General features: G+C 42.1%; 1 protein-coding gene across 10 annotated transcripts in view; it reads right to left on the bottom strand.

The window, feature by feature from the left end:
• TNRC6C (trinucleotide repeat containing adaptor 6C) overlaps window positions 1–25,219 on the bottom strand; it is a 98,325-nt gene extending 73,106 nt beyond the window's left edge. For 9 of the 10 annotated variants that reach the window (XM_053960090.1, XM_053960094.1, XM_053960092.1 and 6 more), the window contains exons 1-3: window positions 24,000–25,219; window positions 4,781–4,880; window positions 3,923–3,944 (exon numbers count right to left, since the gene is read on the bottom strand). In XM_053960090.1, the coding sequence (XP_053816065.1) occupies window positions 3,923–3,944; window positions 4,781–4,843 (85 nt within the window). In that variant the 5' untranslated portion in view covers window positions 4,844–4,880; window positions 24,000–25,219. The remainder of the gene's footprint in view (window positions 1–3,922; window positions 3,945–4,780; window positions 4,881–23,999) is intronic. The other variant, XM_053960095.1, reaches the window with a different exon arrangement.

Genomic DNA, 25,219 nt, shown 5'->3' with positions numbered 1-25,219 from the left:
ATATTTACCAAAATACTTTCTATGTTAGACTAACTGCAGTATATAGACTTAACTGTTTTTACTTCTGTTTGCAGATTTAGCACTTACCTTTATTTCATATAATGCTGGAGGGTTGTATGGATACTTTGCCTTTCAATTACCAGGGTGGATGTTTGAGTAACAAACCACTTAAGCTATTTTGTATCAGCTTTAGACAAATACATTCAGCAGAGGTGGGAGTGAAGCAGACAAGGAACTGATCACCTGTGCTGACTAAAGCTGCTGGAGGATGGCTAGAGGAGAAGCAGGCAGCAAAACCCACCCTGATAGTATTTATGACAAGCACAGCTCCCTTAAAGCCCCTGTAGTTATTAAATAACAGCCATTCCCATACTAGTGACCCTTTGCCATACAGAACACAGCTCACAATCACAGCTGAATGTTTTCATTAGAAAAGCCCTTATACACAAAGTTTCTTGATCAAGTGCAAATAAACTGGCAAGAGTTTATACATGTAAAATAAACACTAATAGCCTGTGCTCAATAGTCCTGCTCTCAAAAAAAAAAAACAAAAAACCAAAACCATAAAAGAACAACAACTTGAATGTGCAATAAAAACCTGCTCATTTCCCACCTCATCTAATTCTGCAGTGCTTCTCTCCAGCTGAACAGGAAGACTACTTTCATTTGTTTTTAAGTAATTCAGAAACATTTCAGGTCTTTATCAGCTCTCCAATCTTTCTTCTTTTCACATTCCCTAGAATTGTTGCCAACAGGGTATTTATAAAAGATCCAGCCTCATAAAAATACTCAGGCAAACAACATTGCAGGGGAAAAAATAGAAACTAAAGGAGCTGTTATGTAGAGAAGATTTAAAGGGTTGGATCATTGTTAAAAAAGAGAAAATAATTTGTTTCAGTGGATGCAAGAACTGTGTGAGGGAGCATTCCCAGCCCTGGACTCCAGCAGCAGCCACATACCTTTCCCCTAAGGGTGGAAATACGTGTTTATTTTGGAAGGGTTTGTGCTCCACATCACAAATGGAAACATTCAGCTGGGGCTGAGGCCTCGGAGCAAGACTGAACTGACAACACACCACAAACACACCCCCACAGGAAACCTCCTTCCTCTTACTTCCCTTCTCTGTCCTGAGGCCCCACCAGCGACTGAGCCTGCAGCAGCCCAGATCAGCTCAGAGCTACACGTACAAAACACACGAGCTCATTACTGGCCAGGACAGCAACTCCACACCTCTGTCACAGACACATCCATGAAAAACTAGCTATTAATCAAAAAGAATTAGACCTTGGTCACAGGTTTCTAGCACAGAAGAAGTCAACCCACAAGACAACCCCTCCCTCCCTCTCAAGCCTCACCACCTGGCCCTTCCTACCCACTTCAGCAAAGTGCCTTCTCCTCCACAAACACTGCTGAGAGCAAAGGGGCTGTACAAACACCCTGCCCCAGTCAGCTGAGAAACAAACTGAAAAACCCTTCCAGATCCCACCTGCACTTGTATGATTTCTTTTTCTCCACTAGGACCCAACTAGTGCAAGCACCTCTCACTGCCATGGCAACCCAGTTGCAGAACTCAGTGGCACACACATTATTTTTTTTTTAAGTTACCACAAAGAGCTCCATTAAGGCATATTTATAAAGATCTCACCTACCAAAATCTACATTTTGCAGAATGTGCAGTTTCAGTCCAGCTTTAATCTCTGATTTAATACATCCTGCCCACTGGCATGCTGCAGTCCATTCACTCAGTTTTACTGTGCCATCCTGTCATCACAACAAATTTAATTCCTGTGTCCCAGATCGGAAATAAATTTACTAAATTCAATGATAATCCCTGTGTTGCTTTTTAGTTCTAGTAGCACATGTCCCTTATCCTTGAAAATGTATCCAAATAAAGCACTTGGTGCAGCACTGCAATAAAGTTTACAGTCAAGTCTGAATATCGTAGGAAAAAAGTTCAGATTTTTCCTCTCATTAATTTTGTACTAAAATTTTCTGTATTTTAAGAAATTCCTGCTACCTCTCATAAGCTCATGCACATCCCTCCTAAAGATAAATGTAAGGAACTGCACTATAAAGTGGAAATAAAACATTTCCACAGAGCAACCTGAAAAGCAATGAGCATTTGCCAGACAAAGGAAATTCAAAGAAGGGTCACTTACAGGACTGTAAACAACCCCTGACCCTTCTCCTGAGCATGAACAGGAGGTTTGGGCTCTCTGCAGGACAGGTCCCCCCTTCCACCGATGCTGAACCACAAAAAGCTGCACCACTGCTTCTGACAGATGAAACAATAAACACCAAAGCTGCTTAATCTCTAACATAACTATCCTTATCCACTGCTGTCTTCTTCCTGATCCATATTTTATAGCAATAGAAGATGTTTAAATACATGGATAATGAACAAAAAAAAAAAAAAAAATCAACAGATGGAGAAATGCAGTCCCTAAATTTCAAAGAAACAAACTCACAAGCATACCTGAAAAACTGAAGTTATTAACTAGAAACTTAAACGTGGCAGTTTCCAGCAATTACAAGCAAAGCTGTCACAATACAGACAGAAATAGTAACATCCCACAGAGGGAAAGCAGAAGGCTCTGTGTCTCACTTGTAACAGAAATGAAGAGCCACTGCATTACCACGTGAAAATGAATTTAGTTACCCTGACAGCAAAAACATCTGCTGCTGAATTGTGATATTAAAAAGTCATTATAATCCATTATAGAACAGTGGAACCTTTTCACACAGAAATGAGCTGATACAGAGAACAAAACAAGCAATACTGTGAAAACAGAAATATTCCATTTAGATAGAAATTGTTCTTATGTATCATAATTCCAATGTTTTTTATGTAAATAAGTTTTGGTGGGACTCACATACCTCTGCTCCCTTCTCCTGAAAGTAAAATCGAGTGTTAGAAACATGACATGTCACAGTGCAGATGCTACAGAATTCAAACTAAAAACATTCTGACCTCTCCCTTTCTACACAGGAAAATCTTAGAAAGAAAAGGACAGAGTTTCAATAAATTAGTGTTACAGAATCTTCATCATGCAGCTATTGCTTTATTTTCCTGAATTCATATTACTGAAGTAATATTTAATTTCTGCTGTATAAATCATAAGAAGTGTTTGAAACATAAGTTGTTTAGTCCAGCCCTTATGTTAGGCTTGGCTCTTCTCTAATTCAGATTCTTTGGGACTCTGGGAAGCTCCATTTGCCTGTCTATCACCTAATTACCCACCAGTAAATGACAATGCATTTGAGCTGGCTCAGAAGTGAGACACAAAAACATCTGTAAGCCATCAGTTGCAGTAGAAAGACATTACCTTGCCTCTCTTCCTCACCTTTCTGAAAGCTACAGCTTCATTAATTTTTCTCCCAGGGAACCTGGCAGCCCACTGGCCCCGAAGGGGAAGGCATTCCTTACCTCTGCTGCTTCCTGACCCTGCTGCAAAGCAGCTCCACTCACTTCCCAGGCAGAAAACCCACACAGAAAGAAAAACAGGCAGTGGTGGCAGCGGGGGAAATAGTTTCTCCTAAGCTCCATGAATTGAGTTTACACAATGAATTGAGTTGAATTGTGCAAGGGGAAAGGGGCAATTACTTGTCTTTGAAACAGATAAATAACTACTAACAACTAAATGGAAAACTGCATCTGTCTTGACAAAAGAGATGACACATGCTGTGTTATGGTTCACAGAAAATTAATCCATATATTCTTGTCAAAAGGCTGCCATAGAATACCCAGCAAGATAAGCCAAAGCTTATGCTGAGAATCCCAACAAAACTTTAGGAACATAACAATCCTAGTAAGATATACTCCCCTCATTAAACAGACAGAATGAATAAAAAGTACAAGCACATTTTTTAAACAAGCTCATAAAAATAGCAAACATTTCACAAAGAATAAACATGAATTTACCTTTGGTTTTTTGTTCAGCAGCCTGAAAGAAGAGAAGAACAAAACAAATCAACTACTTGTCAATACTGCAAATTATACCTAATAATTATAGGGCCAACTTTTTGCAGAAGCTGCTAACATAAATCAGGCACTGGTTTCATTTAAGGACTAGAGAATGTTAGTTTAACTCCATGTGATAGGAATGTGGGAATGGCACCTCTGTCTGCCTGAAGCCAGAAGCAGATGCCAAAGAGGAAGTGTAAAGAATGACAAGAGAGGGCAGCAGCCCATCCACCCTCCTGAGGGGCAGAGGCTTTCTGGACCCCACTGTGTGAGTGAACCCTTGAGCACCCAGCAGAATTAACTTCTGTGACTTTGTCCAGCATCCCTTTGAATCCACCCACGCTATCAGCTTTCTCAGAAGACCTGTTTATTTTTTAATCTGTTTGGAATCCATGCATTTTTTTTTATGATGCCTGATTTTTATACCACAAAAGACAGCAATCAATTCTTATTGCAAATTAAAACTAACTGCGCAATCCAGAAAATGAGGGAGGAGAATGCCCAGCAGTGGAAATGAGCCTGGGATCGCAGAGTGCCTCCAGCACCTGCTGGGACTGATCCAGGCACTTCTGGCTGAGGAGTGGCCACGGGAGCCAGGCGTGGAAGCAGCCCCTTCCCAGCAGGGCACGGTGGGCACGGGCAGTGCCAAAGCCCTGGCACAGCTGCTTGGGCAAGGATTCTGTGACCACAGCCTCTCCCCAAGCCAGTGGCAGTGGTCCAGTGCCAGGCTCACTCCCAGAAGTGAAGCTGCAGCATCAGTACCCACACTCACATTTAAAAGTGAAGGGATCAATTACAACAGGAACACGAACAAACCTTTTTCTGAGCACCTTCCTTCTTTTTCTTTTCTTCCTGCTTTTTCTTTTTCTTTTCTTCCATCAAATGTTCCTCTTCTTGTGTTTCTTGTTCTTTCTCCCTGATAAAAACAAATGTTAGGAAGAGCTTTTCAGTAAGATGAAGTTTCACTAGGAAGGTGAATAATCCATATTTGCATTGCTAACTTTCTACATCTCGTGTCTAAAAAAGGCTGCTTCTAATGCTGCAATAAAAGCACTAAAAAAGAGCTGTTCCAAAATTGAAACTCACAACAAATAAAATAGCAGGCAGTGAGAATTCAGAAAGGATAGATTTTATTTGGAACCTCTTTCCACAATCACTCATAAGTGTTGCTTAATATTAGCATATTCTAGGGAAAGTTTGAAACTGGAAAAAAAAGGAACAAACCCAAGTAATTAATGCAAGTTCTGCTGGCTTTCAGCAGCTGTGATTCACAATATACCTTGAAGATCATGAGCAAGTACATTACTTTGCAACTATTTTTCTCTTTTTGATCAAACACATGCTGCATTAATTTTCCATACGCATCAATTTTGTTCTCAAGAGTTGTAAACTAAGGCCCAGATGAATTCCAATAATCATATTTTGTGCTCATCCTATAAATTCTAGCTGAAGAATTTGCATTAATGCAAAACAAGACTGTTCCAGTATCATCTTGATTAAAAATTAACCTGAATCGTTCCAAATCAAGAAGAAAACCTATCTGAAACCTTTTCTCTGCTTCCTGTGTCCATCACTGAAATAAATGGTTAGAGCAATGACCCTGCCCAACATCCTTTTCAATAAATACCAATGCAAATAATTCATTTACTTCTCTACAACTGCTTTATCTTCCTTGACAGCTCTTCAGGTCCTGATCATTTATCAGCCTTACACATCTTCTGAGAAGGCTGTTTCTGATGGGCTGAAGACATTACCATCACTATTATTAGATTCAATGTCTTCCAATTACTCCTCAAGACCACTTTTAGCCTAATTTACTATTGCTTTACATTTAACTTGCCAAAGCCTGCAGCCCCCCTCCCCTTTGTTTGTTTGGATCTTTGTTGTTGTTTAAAAAAGTGGTTTTTAGTTACAAAACTATTTTTGGTCACAGTCTGTCAGACTGCTCTTTACCTAAAGGAGAAACCACTCTTCAGATTTTGCACATTGTGTCTTCAAACATTCCCCATGAAACATTTTGCCTCTTAACAAGTTTGCATTTTCCTACATAGTTTCCCTTTGTTATAAAAAAGGGAACATTGTAGCCTTCTGATATTTTTGGTGCTGAAGGGCACTCTGGGATTTGGCTTTTTCGCTTGCCTGAAAATACCGATCCTGGCCACTGCAGATGCTTTAATGCTTACACAGATCCTGTGTGGAACTCCAGACTAAATTAAAAGCAGATTCCCTTCCCTTGTGTCACCCCAAACTATAAACACTACAGAATGCAATTCACAGCTCTCAACTTAGGTGTTAGTGCCTTTTTAAGGCACTTTACAGCACTCAGACTATTTACAGAAGTGAGAGATATGGCAAGACCCAGGGTCTGGAATAGCAGCCAGAGGTTGGGCACATCTGGGAACTCTTGGTGCACCACTGGAGGTCCAGACAGCTGAAATGGCATGAAGTATCTGTTTTTTAAATACTGATTCACCTTCTGTCATGGCCAAAAATTCACCACCTGCTCAGCTTATGCCAGTTCCAAAAGGCCACCTTTTAAACCCTGTACTCTAAACTGAGGTTTGGGAAACACCTGCCCTTAGGAACTGCAGGTGGGGATTTGCACTACACTAAAAAAAAGTTAAATCACACTTAAGACAAAGGTGCTTGAAATTGTACTTTTAAAAGGCTTCTTGTAGGACTTTGCAAAAAGTGATGACTTAGGTTGCCAAAAGAAACAGAGTTGAAACTGTGATAGATTTGCCTTTATCCCTGTTAGCTCAGTGGAGAAGAGAAGTCCCCAGGACCTCAGAAACTACAAAGAAACAACATCCAGTCCCTTCATTTGCTGTGCTCCCTACCCAAGTCACAGCAGACTCTACAAAGGCCCTGTTCCAGTGAACTCCCCCAAGCTCTCACACTATTGCCAGAGGAAGTTCAGCTTTTTCTGGTTTTTGAAAGCAGGTGAATGAAACAAGTCCATGTAAAATGAGAAACTTTTTGGTTTCCTCTTGTTAGTACTTAAGAAACCCCATGCCATTACAGCAATTCCAGAACACCACAGTTACATTTAAATCCCCTTCAATACTCAGGGCAGTATTTAAAAACAAAAACAGAAAACCACACACAAAAACAAACCACCACCACCACTTTGCCTAACATGCAGAGTTTTCTTTAAGCTATAAAAGTATATATTACCCAACTTCCTAACAAGGAAGTTGGGTAATATAAGATCAAGTTCTGATCTTGTATTTTAAGATCAAGTTTTTTTCCTAAAATACCAGGTTGAAAGGGATCTTAAGAATCATCTGGTCCAACCTTTCTTGGTCCAGCCAAGCCTTTAAAGTGTCCAGCCCTGGAGATCAACTTTCTGCCAAAATTGTTCCTTACACTGGACTCCACTGTCAATTTTTGTTTCCAGGCAATGCAGTGGAATTTCCAAATATTCCAAATTTCAGGTCAGTGGATTTTCCAAATGGAAGAAGAGCGAACATTTTGCTCCTCTATGAATACAACATACTTTATTACCATATTAGCACAGCAATTACAACATCAGAGGTAGAAGTGCCACTCCTCACAAAAACCTGAGGTTTGGTTGTGGGGTTATTTTTTCATTTCTGAGATTAAAATAGCCTTGGATTAGCTCAGAAAATGATACCGTAATTTTTAATGGAGCTCCATTTTCAAAACTGATTTACATAATGACACTTCTGAATACGTGTGCTTTAAATATGCTTAAAATAGAAATAAAGCTCCAAGCAGCCTCTCAGATGGCAACTCTTGCTGTCACTTTTAGGCAGAAATTAGTCATCTAAGAGCAAAACAAAAGGAAAACAATAAAAACATGGCTATATAAAGTTTGATTACGTTGTCAAAGGCACATGTTGCAGCTTTACTTCCTGAGCGACAATTTAATCTTTATTGCAGGAAACAGGCTAAAACATTTAAGAATACAAAGCTCATGTTCAAAAGCAGGAGTGTCTCAGAATATCCCTGTAGGAGTTTGCCTTGTTCTTACATATGGATCTGAATGGGGAGGGGTTTTTATGAGCAAGGAGTTTTACTACAGAATGAAGTGGTGTTTTCACAGATTGCAAATCACTTATGAAATCCAAGCCTAACCCGAGGTTATCTTTAAAGTGCATGTGCTTGAGAGCTCTCTCAGAACAGGAAAGCAAGAGGAGCTGCAGGTCATGGCCACAACAACTCCAGCACTGTGGCTCTGGCCTGTCAGTGCCTGCTGCTGAAAGGTTTATTAATACCTTTAAAAAATTAACAAATCTAGGCTGATTTTTTTTTTTAAGCTAAGTAGGAATTTGAGTTTTCTAGTTGGATTGCTTCCACAGCTTAAGGCACAGCTGGTATTGTGGATCAGCACTGAGGGGACATTCTGGATGCATTTTGCAATGTTCCTTTTGGGAATAGTGTTCTTCAACAACCTTCAGATAGAGTCTATTTGTATAATTGCCCATACAGTGTTTTAGAGTTCAGAAGTTCCTGCAGTAATTGAGGGCTAAACACAGACCTATCTCTCTTGTCATTCTATGTCACACTGCTCCTAACCTCAACAACCTCATTAATTTTGTTGTATAAGCAAGAAACTGAAGGTTTATTTAATAACGTAGGAAAACTGCCTTTTCAGCACAGCATTCCTAATCTTTGCCTGCAGATGCCTTTGTCTGGTTTAGCAACCAGACTTTAATTCCAAGATACCTCTTGCACCTTAAATCCTACTTTATGCTGGAATAAACTCCCTTGACAGTTGTGGAAGTTGCTCTTACTGACAGAAATCCTACAACTTGCACACAGCTGCTCAAGCACTGCTCTGGTTTTGACTTCCCTCACCATACAAGAAGCCATCGTGCATTCCTGCACAGGGACTTTTCCTAACAGTGATGATAGGAAAGGAAAAAAATGGAAAAAAAGAAAATCTTGTAACTAGAATTGTAAGGAACTGGCAAATATGCACCCAAATGCAGGCTGTGCAGGTTTTATGGAAGGAATTAATAGATCCATGCATTGTTACAGGGATAACAGAGGGTTTGGACAGCACAGACATGAGCTCTCAAAGACAAGTTCTCCAAATCTGGTATCATACAGTTTCAAACAGAAAGGAAGAAAATGACTACTGAGGAAATTCTTCAAGATCTGACTGTAAGAAAGAAGTGGCTGAAATCTTGAAGGTGGAAAAGAGCTTGAAGGGTGGTGATGAAATGGGATCAAAAATAAACATCAAAATAAGAGCATCAAACTCTGGAAAGGCAGGCTTTGATTCCTTCAGGACACCTGAAATACAGACCCATATGAAGAGGCAGGTGCTGTTTCTTGGAAATCACCAGGAATCTAAACAACAGTGCAGATACCCACACGTACAGCAGGAATCCTACACCGAGCAAGAGTCACCAGAGCATCTGCAACCCTTGTTTTCACAAGTGCTGGAACAGATAAACTAAAATTCTGTATTTGCCTATTGCTAATTTTCTTTCCCGCTTTGTCTTTACACAGTCCAGCTCTGTGACCTTTCCAGAGTAAATATGGGTGAAGGGAAGGAGCTGGTGTGACTGTTAAAGTGCCAGCTTTGTTCCCTTGATATCCAGGCTCAGTCATTAATCAAAAAGAGTCAAGCTGGTCCCTAATTACAAGCTCTCCAATCACCTCAAAAAAGAAAACAGCATGCAAAACTAGGTCAAATAAATAGGAAGGAAACATGAAAAAAAACAGCTCAAACACACAGGGACAAACTGAGAGAAGCCAGAAAAATATGAGCACTGTGCGTGTAAAAAGCAACAACAAATCAACCTTTAAGTGCTTCATTAATATGCAAGAGGAAATATTAGTTTTGATTCTTGGTGGGAAGGGGGAGCAGTGACAGATGACCCTGGGAGGGCTGAAGTGATAGTACTTTTCTTCCTGCTTCAGCCCTCCCTAAAGAGGTCAGCAGGGAACAGATGGCCAACAACCGCCGGCCCTGGTGCGAGCCGCAGATGACGACACTTCTTTCTCCCAGGGATTTCTCCCCGGGATTTCATGGGGCTCTGGCCAAGCTGGTGCCAGGGGCAGCAAAGCACCCACAGCCAGGCTGCTCCTGCCCCACCTCCACCCCTGCAATGGTCCATTCTGGCTTCCTTCCCAAAGAGCTGCTGAATACAGCTCCAGGCAAGACCCTCAAGATGTGCTTAAAAGTCCCTTTGCCCAAAATTTGAGATGATCTGGCTTCTCAGAAAAACTCACATGAAATGGCAGGGAAGAAAAGGAGATGGAGCTAAACATTTTGCTACCACTCCAAAGAGGAAATCAGGCCAGCAAAGGCAAGAACAGCTTATAAATTCCTGAGAGAAATGGGATGTTCCCCCACTGGCTGGGCTTGCTGTCATTTTACCGTGTCTAAGTCATTGCAGGTTACCTCAAAGCACGAGCAGGTGGATGGATGGCACTCTGGAAGAGCAGCAGATGGCAAAGACTGTGCATATAACTTACAAAGGAAGAGAGAAAAACATCAACAAGAGCTAACATGGATTTGTGGAGGAAAAAAAAAGCCTGATTTTTTTTTTCTCTACAGCACAGTCCCATGTTATTTTTGGAAAAGATGAAAGAAAAGCAACCAAAGTACATCATTGACTTTTCAATCCACATGGAGATTTTTGTTAGTAAGAATATGATTGCTTTATTATTTAATAGTATTAAGAACAATTATTTGATAATTTTAAGGTATATAACAAAATTACAATAAAAATCCACAAAACCCCTCCCACCTGATGAATTTATGTTGCAGTGTGCCACATGCCCAACAGCAAAATTTTTATTAACCACCTGACTGCTGGAAAAATGTTACTTACTTAGTTTCCAGAATATATCAAGTCATGGGGCTGGAAAAAATTAAGGAGGGACAATATTCAGAGCATCCTGATGAACTCAAAATGCAGAAAAAAAGCAGAGAATCAGTGAGAAAAAGCACAGGGTACCATGTTTGGCAGGAAAAATCCTATATAAATACAGCATAGGGAACAAGTGGCAGAACATCAGTTTTGGGGAGACAAAAAAGCAGGTGCTCCTGTGGATTTCACTCCAAAGGCAAACAGTGTCACAGATGGTCAAAAGCTCTTTAGCTGATGTGCTGGGTCCAGTTTGGGACCATCTCAAGAGGGACACAAGTCAGCTGGAGAGAGCCCAGAAAACAGCACCAAGGAAATCAAAAAAGCACAGGCCCTTGGAAAAAACTTCACTTAATCTGAAGAGATGGCAACCCTGTTATTCAAAAAGGTGTTAAAGACAGAGGTAGAGAAGCACCGAGTAAAATCTTTCTCCTTTAGCTGTAGTAAGTAGCACTGAATTTAAATTGCAACAAAGAAGATTTGGATTAGGTAAAGAAAAATCCTCCACACTGAAACATTTTAAAACTCCCAACATTAAAATGTATACCAAGTCTTTATAAATATACATTTGGAGAAGAAAAGAGGAAAAACATAAAAAGAAAAGAAGATTTATGTTTTATGAAGCAACGTTGATATAAAGCCACACCAACCCCTAGATACAAAAACAATTAGAGAACTGGAGGCCTCTACCCATTTACAAAGTGAAATCCAACAATCTCCTTTCCAGGGAATTAGTGGGGGAAAAGCCCCCAGTCACACCACTGTGGACAAGATAAGTCTATGGAGGAGTTACATGTACAGTTGTGAGCACACAGCTTGAAACTACACCCTGTAAAATTTGAAAGTCTGGGCATAAAATTTGTTCCTAATGTTCATAAATGAAGTTCAATGAGAGTTTTTGTTTGACCTCCATTTATGATTTCTTGATCCCATGTTTTGGGGTTTCTCACTGTCCAATTATGTCCCTGTCCTGCAATTAAGCCTCATTAACAGACGATTTGCCTTGACAGGAGATTCCTTCCTCTGAAACATCAAGATATCATCCATTTTAACAGACATGGGCTGGGACTTTGATACCTCCAGTTTCTAGTGAACTTATCTTGAAATGTCTAAGACAAAACTGATCTCCTGAACAGGGGCAGCAGCCAGATTCCTGCAGGCCACTTAGAAATTCCACCAAATCTGGAGTCTCTGCAGGAGCAGAGTCTAGCGGCCATTTAAAACCAACCAAGAACATCACAGCATTAGCTGATGTGAAAAGCTGATGAAAAGCAACACATTCAATTGAAATTGATGAAAACTAGAGGCAGATTTTAGGTTGTCCAAGAGATTAAATTGATAATCCTGCTCCTACAAAGTGTAAAATAGAAATTCCAGGATCAAAAAGAGTTCCTGTGTTCCATGCTCTGGAACACAGTCTCAAGGCTGTGTTTCCAGCAGTAGCACACAGTGTTTCAAAGATGCCACTTTGGAATATTGGCTGAAGAGCAATAAAATCCTGGCAGGACCCCAAAGAGTGAAAAGGAGAATTCCAGCTGGTGTGTGCTGCAGGAGCTGGGCTCCCACTGGAAGTTTCCAGCTCACCCAGTGTTAACTTAAAGTGACCCTCCTTTGTGTACACATAAGGTAAATAACCACTCAAGCAGATTAGATTAGAACAAAAATAAAGCAGAACAGGTAGTTACTATAATTCAATTCAAGATATTTTTCAAAAGCACACCGACCTGCCCTTGTTTTAGCTTCTACTGGTTATTACCAATGACTGGAAGAAGGGAGAAATTCCAGAGAAATTTTATAAACTAAAGATGCAGATGAACTATGACTGATAAATCAGAAGTTTGAAGAGCACATATCTGAGCACTGCCAAGTCCCAGTAAATGTTTGCAGGGCTTGGAGTTGTTTATTTTTCATCTAGAGACTTCCTTTTGGTTTTGTTATCCACTCCAGTTTCTCCTGGTGTGTTAGCTGAGAGGGATGGGTACTGATGAGAGCACTGGAGTAAAACCAGGGATATTGCAGATGTGTGTTACCCCTTCATTACTAAGTAGTGCACACTAGAGTGGATCTGCAGAGCAAAACTGTCACTGCAGAGGATTTCCTACTCACACCATCCCTGCTTCAGGTGGAGCCTGGCTCCAGTCTGCTCCCATGCAGCAGGAAAGCATTAACTGCACCCTTGGAACTCATCATCCAGTGACATTTTATTTAAAAGGAATCTGATAACTGCACTCCAAGACACATGACGCCAATCAAAGCACAGCAAGTGGGGACAATCACCTGATCAATCATGGAAGTTCCAATCCAAGTGAAGAGATTCATGTAGATAATCCCACAGGTTCATCCCCTCTCCTGTGGAGGTGTTGCTCTCCACAGTGCAGGGTTATTAGTGTACATACAAGCTCCAATATGGGGCAGCTTAAGGAGTCAGTAGGTAAATCTGGGCATGAGCTAGAACTGTACACCAAACCTCAGCCATTTATGCATTTCAGGCATGAACCAAAACAGAATTTGCTCCCTCAATCTGCTGACAACACCCCAGGTGCTCTACCATGGGCACCACTCAGGCTACGCAAGGACCAAAAGTAAAAAAGCCCCACAACCCCCCAAGAAAAAGCTTGCATTAAATTCATCACTCAAAGCAGGCTACAAACAGCAAGAAACATGCTATGAAAAACAACTCTCCTCCCCAGCAAACATGGACTGATGGAAAAATTAAGCTACACACTGTGAAGGGTGCAGATAACCAGATTTACATTCCCAGCACTGCCTCCCTCCCAGGCCTGATGATAATTACCAGCAGTTGATCTGGCATCTGCTCCACAGCTCGTCCCCAATCTTCCTGGGACATAATGCACAAAGGAAAACAGCTTTGGAATCCAGCAGCTCAGCAAGAGCACAGCATGTTTGTCTCTCCAGATACTGTTGGCTATTTTGGTTTCTGTGACTACTTCAGAAGATGAGAGCCCTGTGCCAGTCCCCCTCACTGACCAAGTGTCACCCTTTAGCTGACCCAGGAGCAGAAGCAACCCACAGACAAGCTGCTGGCTCTATTTAGCTGAACTCCGAGAACACTTTAGAGGAGCACTGCTTCCTGGGGCAGCTGCACAGGGATACTGCAAGGTAGGAGGCCAGGAAATAGGAACAGGAGCAGCAGCTCCACAGGATGTTTTGCCACGCAGGCTCAGAGCTGACCACTTCCAGGGACGGAGGCTGGTGGAGCCAGTCAGTCACCTGTCATCCTGAAGGGACAACGGGGTCAGGAGGGACAGGCCACAGCTGGGAGCACTGTGCAGCAAACCTTCAGAGCCCTCCAGCAAGCACAGACAAGCCTTTATGCTCCTCTGTTGATAAAAACTGAAAAGCAAGTTTGTGTAACTACAATGATGCAACGTTTTGCCTGTAGGGATTTCCAACACGCCTAATCCTCCTTTCCCCTTCCATCACAGTTAGGTGCCAGTACTCAATTACTTCTGAGCCCAGTCACTTTGTCAGCAGCAGATGAAAGCATAGTGAACTTATTTATTGCCAGAGCTGAAGACCAGGTTGGTGCTTTCACACAAGTGGGGCTGGACAACAAAACCTACAGCACCAAAAAAAGGAAACCGAATTTACCCTGAAGACAGTGTTTATGGTGCTGCCCTTTTGCTTATTCTAGGAATAAGGTGGTGCAAATATCTTCAGCAAAAGATCCCCAGCTTACAGCAGCCACAGGCACACAGGTCCATTGTTGGTGTCCACATTCATGAGTGGTTCCAGTGTGATTACACAGGCCCAGGAAGGTGAGCAACACCTCCCCGTAGGCAGAGGTGCCACAGGCACAGTGGAAAAATGCACACACACCGCCCTCATTCCTAGCCACAGGCAGGGAAGCTGTAGCAGGCATGTCCAAGAATAACACCAGCACACCAGCAGGACAGCGAGGAGCAGCAGAGACCTGACACACACACATGTGGCACCCGACCTGAACACTCATCTGCCCATCTGAGATGACCTAAGGTCCCCTCCAGCCTCGGCTTTCCTGTGATACTAAAATCATTTCCTAATGTGTGGCAGAAGCTGGAGAAGCCAGTCTCTAGGAAGACAGGGGGTGGGCCTCAGCTACCCCAGCACTGAGATCTCCAGGTGCCACCCTGGAGGCACAAGTGGTGTGAGGTGCAGGACAGGGCTGCAGCCCCCACTGCAGGAAGCTCCCGGAGAGAGCTGGGCGGGGGAGTCAAAGGACAGCAGCCTGACAGGGCAGGGCTGTCTCGAGAGCTACAGTCAGGAAAAAATAAGGACACTGTTCCTCATGCTGTAGAGCCCAGGGTGGGAAGGATGAGCTGCTCTGTCTCCACACTGCCTTGGGAAGCTGAAGTCCCTCTGTGCTGTGTCACCTCATCATACCTGCTCCCACGTGGACAGGCAAGCTGAACGCACAGCTCCTGACACAACAAGGCAAAACAAGATGAAAAAGGGAAAAGAGATGTCAAAAGAACTCCTTGTCTTAGAAACCAAATGGGAAATACACTTAAAGCAAATATGATTACAAGGATCTAAGTTTTTGTAAGATGTTTATTCTTTTAGAAGATGTCAGAATACACAAACCCATAATTTCCTTCTTCTGCATTTTTAAATTTGCTGAGTGAGCTCATTGAACATTCAAGCTGTTGTCTTCAAGTTTTCCAAATACCATTCTATTTAAAGGCACTGTGAATAGGGAATTCAATTTATCAAATGAATGAAAGAAGAATTCTTAGCAGGAACCCTGGTGAGCTAATCAAGAGTCACAATAAAATGTCAGGGGTCCTGGAATTCTCGGCAGGAGGTTAACACCAAATTTGATCCCAGTCAAGGAAGACAAAACACGCTATAGACTAATAAACTGTACTAAAAGTTGTGCATTGCAAATTTCTGAAAGTTTAAACACAAATGAAGAAAATCTACTTGGTTTGTGCACTTTATACACTCCGAATATTTCACTACAAAAATCAAAACACACTGTTCACCATAATCATGTCATTTAACTTCAAGAAAATATACTTCTTGAAGCTTTTAATACATTTTGACGCTTTTAAATTTTTGTTCCACTGCATCTTCAGCTGCAAGACTGTTTTGAAAATTAAGATGGCAGCATAATTTGAGTAAAATAAGAAACAATTACTCTGTACCTATCTTTAGGCTGGAAACTGGATTCAGTTAAAAGTTTATCCTATCATCCAAAATTAAGGAAACAGCATAATCCACCCACCTTTCCTTCCACAAACCTACCAGAGTTTAAAAGATTAGCTCTGCAGTGCTGAAAGGGCAATCCTTAAAACTTGATGAACTTAATGGAAATAAACTTCTCTGTTCCTCTCTTCACTTTCCATTGTAAAAGCATAAATTAAAATATCAGACCCAGCATCAGAATGGGCCATCATCCATTTTTCAACTTAGCAAATGAATAGCAGCTCCGTGGGGGAGGAGAGACAGGGTAGGGGAGAGATGGGGAAAGGAAATAGCCATAAATGATCTTCCAGGACAGGAAAACTAGTTGCAGTAAATACCACTTTGGAAATCAATTTATGGTCAATTATGATCTTAGTAATAACTATTTTATGCCTTCATTTAGTGCATGAAATGCCCAGGGGAGCAAATATTCTCAGAAATATATCCAATATGTCTCCACGTTATCTGATCAGTAGATGCAGACAGAATTCCAGAAAGAGCAGCTCTTGCTTGTCTGGATGCTGACTGAGGAACTGGGGATGGGGCAGGATGGAAGCACAATTTCAGTGCAGTTGGACTATCAGTGTTGCAATATCACCCAGATAAAAATAGATTGTATCTATCAGTCTGGGTTGTTGGCTTCAAAAGCAATGAGTTTTGTCATCACTGCAGTATTTCACCTAGAAATTGGTGAAGTACATTTCATTCTCACAAATGTAAGAAGAAATTAAAGGTGAGGGTCTTTTTTTTTTTTAGGCAAATCATTATGTAAACATCCATCCACTAAGCCAACCATTGCTTCATTCAATTATTACATGTAAATGTGGTAGCAGAGTATAAAGACTGACATCTCTAATGCACTGTTGGTGTAATGAGATTACTCGGACCATTCTTTTTTCAAGTGAAGGAGTTGAGTTCTAGGAGATTGATTAGAAGAACAGAAATAGTAAAAATTACATATTCACCAAGCTCCAGCAAGTCCCAGATAATAAATCTTTCACCTGAAACAGTGCTATTTATACAGAGACTCTGCTCCTTACCAGCAGCAGTTCTATTACTGTGAGACACCAAATTTAGCTGCACATCTGGATCAGATATATATTTTATTATGATCACACTAGAAAACATTAAATAGCATTTAGTTTGCTACTAGTCTCTCCTCCCTCCTTATCAGAGGATGCTCCATCTCCCATATTAATTTATTTTTGAGAGATTCAAGATTAACATACACTTCATTATAGTTTACATCAGCAAAGAGAAACCAAATCATTTCATAGGTAGGAAGATGTGAACAGCACACGTATGCCAACAGGTTATTTTTAACTAAAAGCATTTTTTTCTGCATCACAAAACAGGAATGAGTACTGGGCACTTAACAGCATTCCACCATAAGGAGATAAGGATGATTACATTTGCAGAGATGGAGCACCTTTTGTAAGAGAAAGAATTTCAAGGCAGCACCCATTTCAAAGCTGACGACGTGGTAAAAATTCAGACAACACAAACACTGGAAGCAATTCTACTCTGTTAAGTAAGTTTGTGCACTTGGTAAGCGCAATTAAAAACACTGAGGGAAGAGGAAAGTTGTGCCCTGCAGATGGACAGAATGATGTTAGCAGAGGGACAGTGAGGAATCCTGCTCCTGCCTTTGGTAACACACTCGTGTAAAGAGACTTATTTGATTTACACACACACCCCATTAGGTTATGTCTGCAGTGCTACTAAAGATTTTAGTTTCATATTTCATGTGCAGGATCACCCTCAAGACTACTGTGAACATACACTGAGTTCAAGCAAAAACATGACAAACACCACCAAGACCACCTTCTATGATCTATTAATGACCTTGTAGGAACACAGGAAAACGGCAGTCAGCACTTTATGCATGTGTACAGCTGATTTTTTTTTTTTCCCTTGGCATTCTCCCTGAACTGCTCCTTTTTTCTAGAATGGTTTGTGTTAAAGCACTGGGCTGATGCTCTTTTGTTTACCAGTAACCAGCTACTGTTTAAAAACAAGGATCTCCATTGTCAGCACCAATGAATGACGTGAGCATCGGCCATGAAAACACTTTGGAATTCTGAAGAACTAAAAGACCTGAGAGTTGGAGGCTTGAGCAGGACTGAAATGACACTGACACAACACAGATATCTGGCTCAGCTCAAAATAGATTTGGCAGAAGTCACCCTGGACTAACAATCGATCCGTGGACACACTGACCACCCAGAACGTGTTCAAGCCATGGATAAGCACTCCCTATCCCTCCACCAAAACAAACAGCTCTCCCACTTCCCATCAGGAAGCTTTGGAAATGTGGCATGAGAGAGAAAACTGTAAACTTTGTGTATACAGAATACAGGAAGGGAAGAAAGGAATAGGAAGGAAAACAGCACATTGAGAAAAATCAGGTAATGCCATTCTAAGAGACTCCTCTTGGGCAAGACCATAACAAAGGCACCATCCCTTCAGAAAATCAGCATGGGAAAACATGCACAGACCCCAGGAACAAGAAGCTGGAGGAGAGAAGTAGAGGGAAGAATGGATCTCCCCCTGAAAACACCCATGGGCAACAACTAAACATAGCCCAGGGTGGTTGTTTTCCTTGCGGTGGAAAGGGGGTGGCTGTTATCTTTTCCTAAATGAGCCTATAGCTGGTAGCTGCATGATAACTATTTTGAGATATATAAACATATTTTTCTCTGGGGCTTAATTACCACAAAGGACGCCAACCAATTTGACAAGTCAATTTTTCTCTCAAATAAAAAAAAAAAAAAACCAAACCAAAACAAAAAAAACACCTGAAAAATCTCATTGTCTACCCATGCAGAGCTTTTTTTAACAGTCAAAATATCCAAGGGATAAATATTAGGCATTTTCAATACAAAGCAATAAGCAATTGTTATAATTTCTCATCACTGTGTTCCTAAAATGTAGAAGTTCCAGACTGAAATCTAAGTAAATGTACATCTAGTTTGCAATTTTTTAAATGGCTGTACGTTTCAAACCCCAGAAAAAGCAGGCTGCAGATAGCTGTTTATTACAAATGACTTCCACCTCCTCCACAGCCCTCAAAGGCAAACTATAAAGCTGTGTGCAAAGCCAGACAATCTGGGCACCCAGCCATAAACCATCACTGCTGCAGCACAGATAACTGTTCTCCCTCTCAGCCATCCTTGGCTGCAAACCCACGGGGAAGAGCTCCAGAAACCAGACCTCAGGACCGTCAGAGCTTCTAATATTTTATGAACTTGAATTACAACTACGTTCGAGACCTCAGCACTGAAAAATTACAGCACTGATTCACACCTGGTAGAGACCAAAACTCACTCGGATTTGCCTGGTACCCTGAACCTCGAGATGCAAGAACAGCCAGTTATTTTACAGCTGCCTTCAGTGACAGAAGCCTTTTTACTGGAAGAAAGAGAGAGACATGCTACTCTCTTCAAAAAAACAGACAAAAGAATCAGATGCATATTTTAGAGTAGGGCTGCATTTTCCACCATCTTTGACATGACCTCAAAGAGCACAGTGACTGTTCTGTGCCAGAGCAGGCAGTTTGTTTGTGATCAAATCCAGACATTTGTATCTTGGGCGGGAGATTTTAAAACATGTTAGTGACAAGGTAGGAAGGAGCACAAATGAGGTTTTGGAAAACACAGTTGTAACTGCATTTGGGAATCCACAGTGAAGTTAACCATGATTAAGTAATGACAAAATAAGCCTAAGTACATCTCCTTCTGGCATTTAAGATGTACAACTTAGCCATGCTTTCAGTTGACAATTTTCCTAACTAGCACAGATTCCTAAAGGGAGATCAAATAATACTTTAATTCCTCTGCTTTCATACATTAAGAATAACCATCCTTCATTTTACCAACAGCATTTGCCAGTGAAGAGACAGCACAGAGAACATAGATCATTTAGTAATGCAATTTACTGTCACTTCTAGATCATCTCCCCATTCAATAAAGTATACTTCTCTTCTAAACACTATTTGCCCTGGCTGACATCTTCTTAATACAGCTGAAAACCTCAAGCCATTATCACTAGAAGGCATCAGCTGATCCTAAATTGGCTAGACTGCAGCGTCACAGGCATTTAAGAGGTTTCCTTATCATTCATCTTTAATACTGAGGGATCGACACACTCCTACCTGCAGTTTCTAGGCCAAGGGGAAACCTTCTAATGGTATTACCATTATCTTGTAATCTGAATTTTAAACAATTAAAACAATAGCACTTTTGTGTTGCAGGTCTCTACTGTTACAAAGATGATACATTTTTTATCAGTTGTCATGTTCAAAGGCTTACATAGAACACTGATTTTTTTAAAAAAAAGCAGAAATATGCACTCTGCATTGAAACTGATGAACCTTCTAAGAGAAGCAGCACTGTAACAAAGCACACTTAAATTTCAGTCATCAAGAGAGGCCATTTGGTTTACTCAGGAAAGGTTTGGTCATTTTATTTTAAATCTGCAGTTCTTTTAGTCAATACGATCTGGCAATTCTTTCCAAATGAAAGCCTCTTTTTACTGAAGCAGGGGATGGCTCCACCCCTGACCTCCTCCTTCAGCTTGTTTTGGAAAGGGGCCAGATGACAGCATTTGGAAAAGCGCATGTTTATCTCGGCGAGGCCAGCTGCTAAGTTAACATATTACCCGTTCCCACATCCCCCGCTCTTGGTTAAGTCTTCACAGCTAAAACTGAAAGTAAACGCTGCCATTGGGCTTTTAATAAATGTAACACGAAAGAGAAAAGGAGTCTCCACGGCATGGAGCATCTGAGGGGCTGCAGAGGTCTAGGTCATTTTGAGTGAACAGCAGGCAGTAACTCTGTCAATAAAATTCCTGGCCTTTCTGAATGAAGTGAATGAAAAACTGAAAAATAAGCGGTTTTATTTCTAGATTAATTTAAGGATATGCTCTCTTATAAGACTGCCACTCAGCAACAGTTTGCTCCACTACACAAGGAGATTATAAACCCTTAACAAAACCTTTCACTTTATCTTGTTTTATTGTTAGTCCATACTTGGCAAGGTATGGAACATGGGAGCTTTGAGAACTTCAACAAAGAATCTTCAGATTAAAAGTAGTCTTATGGCCAATTATATTTTTCTCATTTTTAGGAAATTCCATCTCATTATTTTCAAAGTCTTAAAAACCTCTTTCAAGCAAAAAGAGTACAGAATTACCTTACTTCCCTCAAACATTAGTGAAAGATCTCAACTTATCAAAAGCAGAGTGTGTTATCTTATCAGAAAAGACAATTCCTGGAGAAGAAACCAGAAATTCAGGTGGAGGTGGGGTTTCATTGATCCCAGCAAGGTCCAGCAGACTTTGCAATGGGCAAACCCATCCACCCACAGGTGGTCAGAGACAGATTTTGGAGGAAGCCAAGATGCCAAGGCTGAGGGCTGAACCCCCAAGTCCCCAAATGGTTTTTAGCCGAAGGGGAGTGTCCCAGAGCAAAGTCCACTCTGCTGTGGCCAGCGGGGAAATGGCACAGCCCAAGGCTGCCCACAAGGACAGTCCCAGGCACTGCGACTGACACCCTGCACCACTGACAGCTCCAAAATAACCCATGTGCTGCAAAGCTGATGTACAGCACACACAAACCACGCGTGTGTAACACAACAGCTCTTAGTCTGATGGATACCAGACTTAAACCTGTCAATATGGGAATCCACACATAGAACAGGAACATTAACGTATGTTAAATACATCCTGCTGCAATCCAGATGAGCTCTCAATAAAAAGGTTCATTGCTACAAACGAAACCTTTAGACAAAAGTACAAAACACTGCCTAAAATACAGCCCCGACTAATAGCCATCCCTCTCGCCCTGGAGCAAGTCCTGGCTGCAGCAGTTTTCCCTACGGCAGCACCTGTTCTGCGGGGGCTGGACTGTAACCAACCTTCCTCATCTCGGGAAGCCAGGCAGAAATGATCCGTTCCCCTTTGAAGATAAGGACAAAGCCACACAAGGCATTGTTACACTACTGCTGCTGCTCTTAAGCACTCATTTTCCCTAAAAAAAGTTGAAATTAATCTGATTTACTACAGCTTTTTGTTTTCACAGACTGTGAGTCCCGGGCTCGGAAGCAGCCAGGTTAGGTTATCCACCAGCCGGGCTTCTGCAATCCCAGCCAAAAAGCACCACAGTGCTCCCCAGAGCAGCCCGAGCCTCCAGAGGCTGGAGCAGCTTCCTCATGGGGTACCCAGGGCTGACACTGATGTTTTCACGTTCTGGAAAGAATTCCAGAAGCCACAGCAGGGACGCCAGCGCATCCGGGGGCTGTTGCTCAGCACACCATTTTGAGCTCACAAATAACACACAGGAGCAGGCAGCCAGACATCCCAGGGATTCCTGAACCCCAGGAACCGCGGCTGCGGGAAGGAAACTCCGTGATATGCTAAGCACAGGTTGCACCCACTGCAAGTCACCTCCTATTTCCTTGGAAAACACCAGGGGAAGCAGTGAGAACCCGTGTGCACCTTCCCACTACCTTCTCGAAATTATTATTTTATAAAAAAAAAAATGTAATATCCGAGAGGAAACTCGTTTTAAATTCTCAGTCGTCGGGGAGTCCAAAAAAAAAAAAAAAAAAAAAAAAAAAAAAAAAAAAAAACAACCAAAAAAAACCCCCACCCACCGCCGGGAACGAGGGCAGGATTTGGAAGCCATGCCAGGCTCTCCCAGCGCATCCAGCAGCAGTGCAGATGTTCTCCTGCTCCTCCGCTCTGGCATTGTCCTCAGGTCCACAGCACCACCGACACCCACCTGATTTAAAGCTCTGCACCACCGGCCAGCCCACTAACAGCGGGATTTATTGGAATTTTAATTACCTTAACCGGCCTAATGTCCACAGCAAATTTCTGTACATAAATTAGCATAATTCGCCAGATACATACATATGCAAACGAGAGGGAAAAATATGCAACAGACACGGCTATGACGTCCCAAAGATTATTTCTAAATTTAAACTGGCTGTTGGAATAATTGAATAAATATCGTCTCGCAGATACACTCGAGTTGTAACAGAAAATAAACTACTCACAAAGACCTGCAGCATTATTTTTAACGGGAAAAGAGGGGGGGAAACCCAATTGAGTTCAATAAATCCCATAATTGAACCTTCAACTAATTACATATTAAGAAGATTAACCTTTGACACAAACTTGTGATACAAACAAAGAAGCCTCGAACAATTAATAAACTTCCAGTGTTTCAAGATTTCTCAGGTTAACAACTGAGCCCTCCCCATTTTCCTCCCCTTCTGCGTCGCAGTTAAAGGAATAAACTCTGTTTAATATTCTCTCTCCCCCTGGACATTCCAGGTTTAGACGAAGATCTCTCTGTGAATACTCAGGAGAAAATTACCGCGGATCCTCACAATCTCATTACGCGGGGGGAAAAGAGGAAAAATAACCCAAAGCTAAATATTTTAACTTTTAAGAGAAAGCAGCCATGAAGGACAAAGCTGGGGCTCATGTGCTCGCCCACAGGGCAGCACTGCTGGCCATGCCCACGATTTCCCAGCCCTGGGACCATTTCCAAGCCGCTCTGCGATAATTTTCACACGTGTTAAGTTTTAAAGCAAGAGCACACGGTCATGCCTTGCAGCAGAAGCTGCCTTCGTGTCATGTCTGAATGGCACAACATGCTCACAAATGGCACTTTCTGCTCGCTGTTCGTGGCGAAACAGCGATTCCGGACAGAGAAAAAATACCGAATTAATTCTACCATTAAAAAAAAAAAAAAAAAAAAAAAACAAAAAAAACGGAGGTTGTTCACATTTTTAAAAAATCGTATAAAAATAAAAGGGATTTCGAAATATTTGGGGGTGTTTCTTGCTTCGCTGACTAATAAGCAGTTTAAAAATAATAATAATCTAGTTTAGAGTTGTGAAAAAGGAGGAATGCACCGGCTCTGCAGGTCTCTTCCCCTGCTAACTTCTACCGTGCCCGGATTAAGAGAGGCTCTTACCCCTTCTTACCTTTTAGTCTTTTCTTTATGGGGCTCTTTGGCAGCTTTCGATTCAGTCTTGCTGTAAGGAAACAAGTGAGTATTTTGTCTACCGTGTAGGGGTCTTTCTGACGTGTTCCTTTCTTATTTTTAATGCTTCTTTTTTTTTTTTTTTTTAATTTTTTGTAAATGTACCCGTAATTTCACGAATATGAATACGAAAAAAATCTCACACGGCCAAAAAAATCAAGTTTTTTGTTGTTGTTGTCGTCGTTTGTTTACCCCCCTCAGGGAAAAAAAAAAAAAAAAAGTCTGCCACACAGGAGATGAAAAAAAACCCAACAGATCAACAGGAAAACACTATCCAAGTAGAAAAGCAAAGAGCTTCAGTGTTATCCAGCCCAGAGGAGAAGTGCAGCAAAAGCAGGTCCAATTCCAAAACAAGCTTTTGATTTCCAGTGAAGCAAAATAAAATAAGGGAAAAAAAAAAACCAACAAAAAATAACCAAGACCAAGAAACCAAGACAAAATACACGTTCAAGTCCCCAGCTAAATTTCTGCACGAGTGTGTCTTAAATACAAGTTTGCTTTCATGTGTTGCAGCAAAACCCACGGAAAGCCAGGATTTGGAGTTGATCGGGATGAGTTCTGGTGTGTGTGTCTTGATGGGTTCTCAGTCCACATGGAGGAGCATCTGAGGGGTTTTTCAAAAAGTGCAAATCAAAAAAAAAGAGAAACTGGGATCCAGAAAAGAGAGTTTTAAGATGGATCCCCCCTTCAAAATAAAAGGAGGAGGGGGGTGGAAAAAAACCTAAACCACCACGGCGGAGGCACGGGGGGGATGCGGAGTCTCACATGGGGCTGCGGGCAGGAGGAGGATCCCGCCGGGAGCTCCGGGGGGGCGGAGGATCCAGCGGCGTCTCTGCCAGGGGAGGAGGGTCCGCGGCTCCGCAGGGACCCCGCGGGCGATCCGGGGCGGGAGGAGGATCCAGCGGCCGCTCCCGCAGGAAGGAGCGAGCGCGGGGAGGGGATCCGGGGAGGAGGATCCAGCAAAGTCTTTCACGGAGGGAGGAGGGAGCGGGGAAACCCGACGGTCGGCGTGCCTGGCTCGCAGCGGGATCCGCGGGCAGGCGGGAGGGGGGCGATCCCGCGGCTCTCTCCGTGTCCTCCGCGGGGATCCGGCAGGGACCCGCGTGGGCGGCGGGGAGCGGGGCAGCCGAGGCGGCGGCGCGTCCCCGGGGAGCCGCAGCA

This window comes from Vidua chalybeata, chromosome 19, assembly GCF_026979565.1.
Source record: "Vidua chalybeata isolate OUT-0048 chromosome 19, bVidCha1 merged haplotype, whole genome shotgun sequence".
In the NCBI taxonomy this organism is placed as follows: domain Eukaryota; kingdom Metazoa; phylum Chordata; class Aves; order Passeriformes; family Viduidae; genus Vidua; species Vidua chalybeata.
This window is presented reverse-complemented; position numbering and strand designations above follow the sequence as displayed.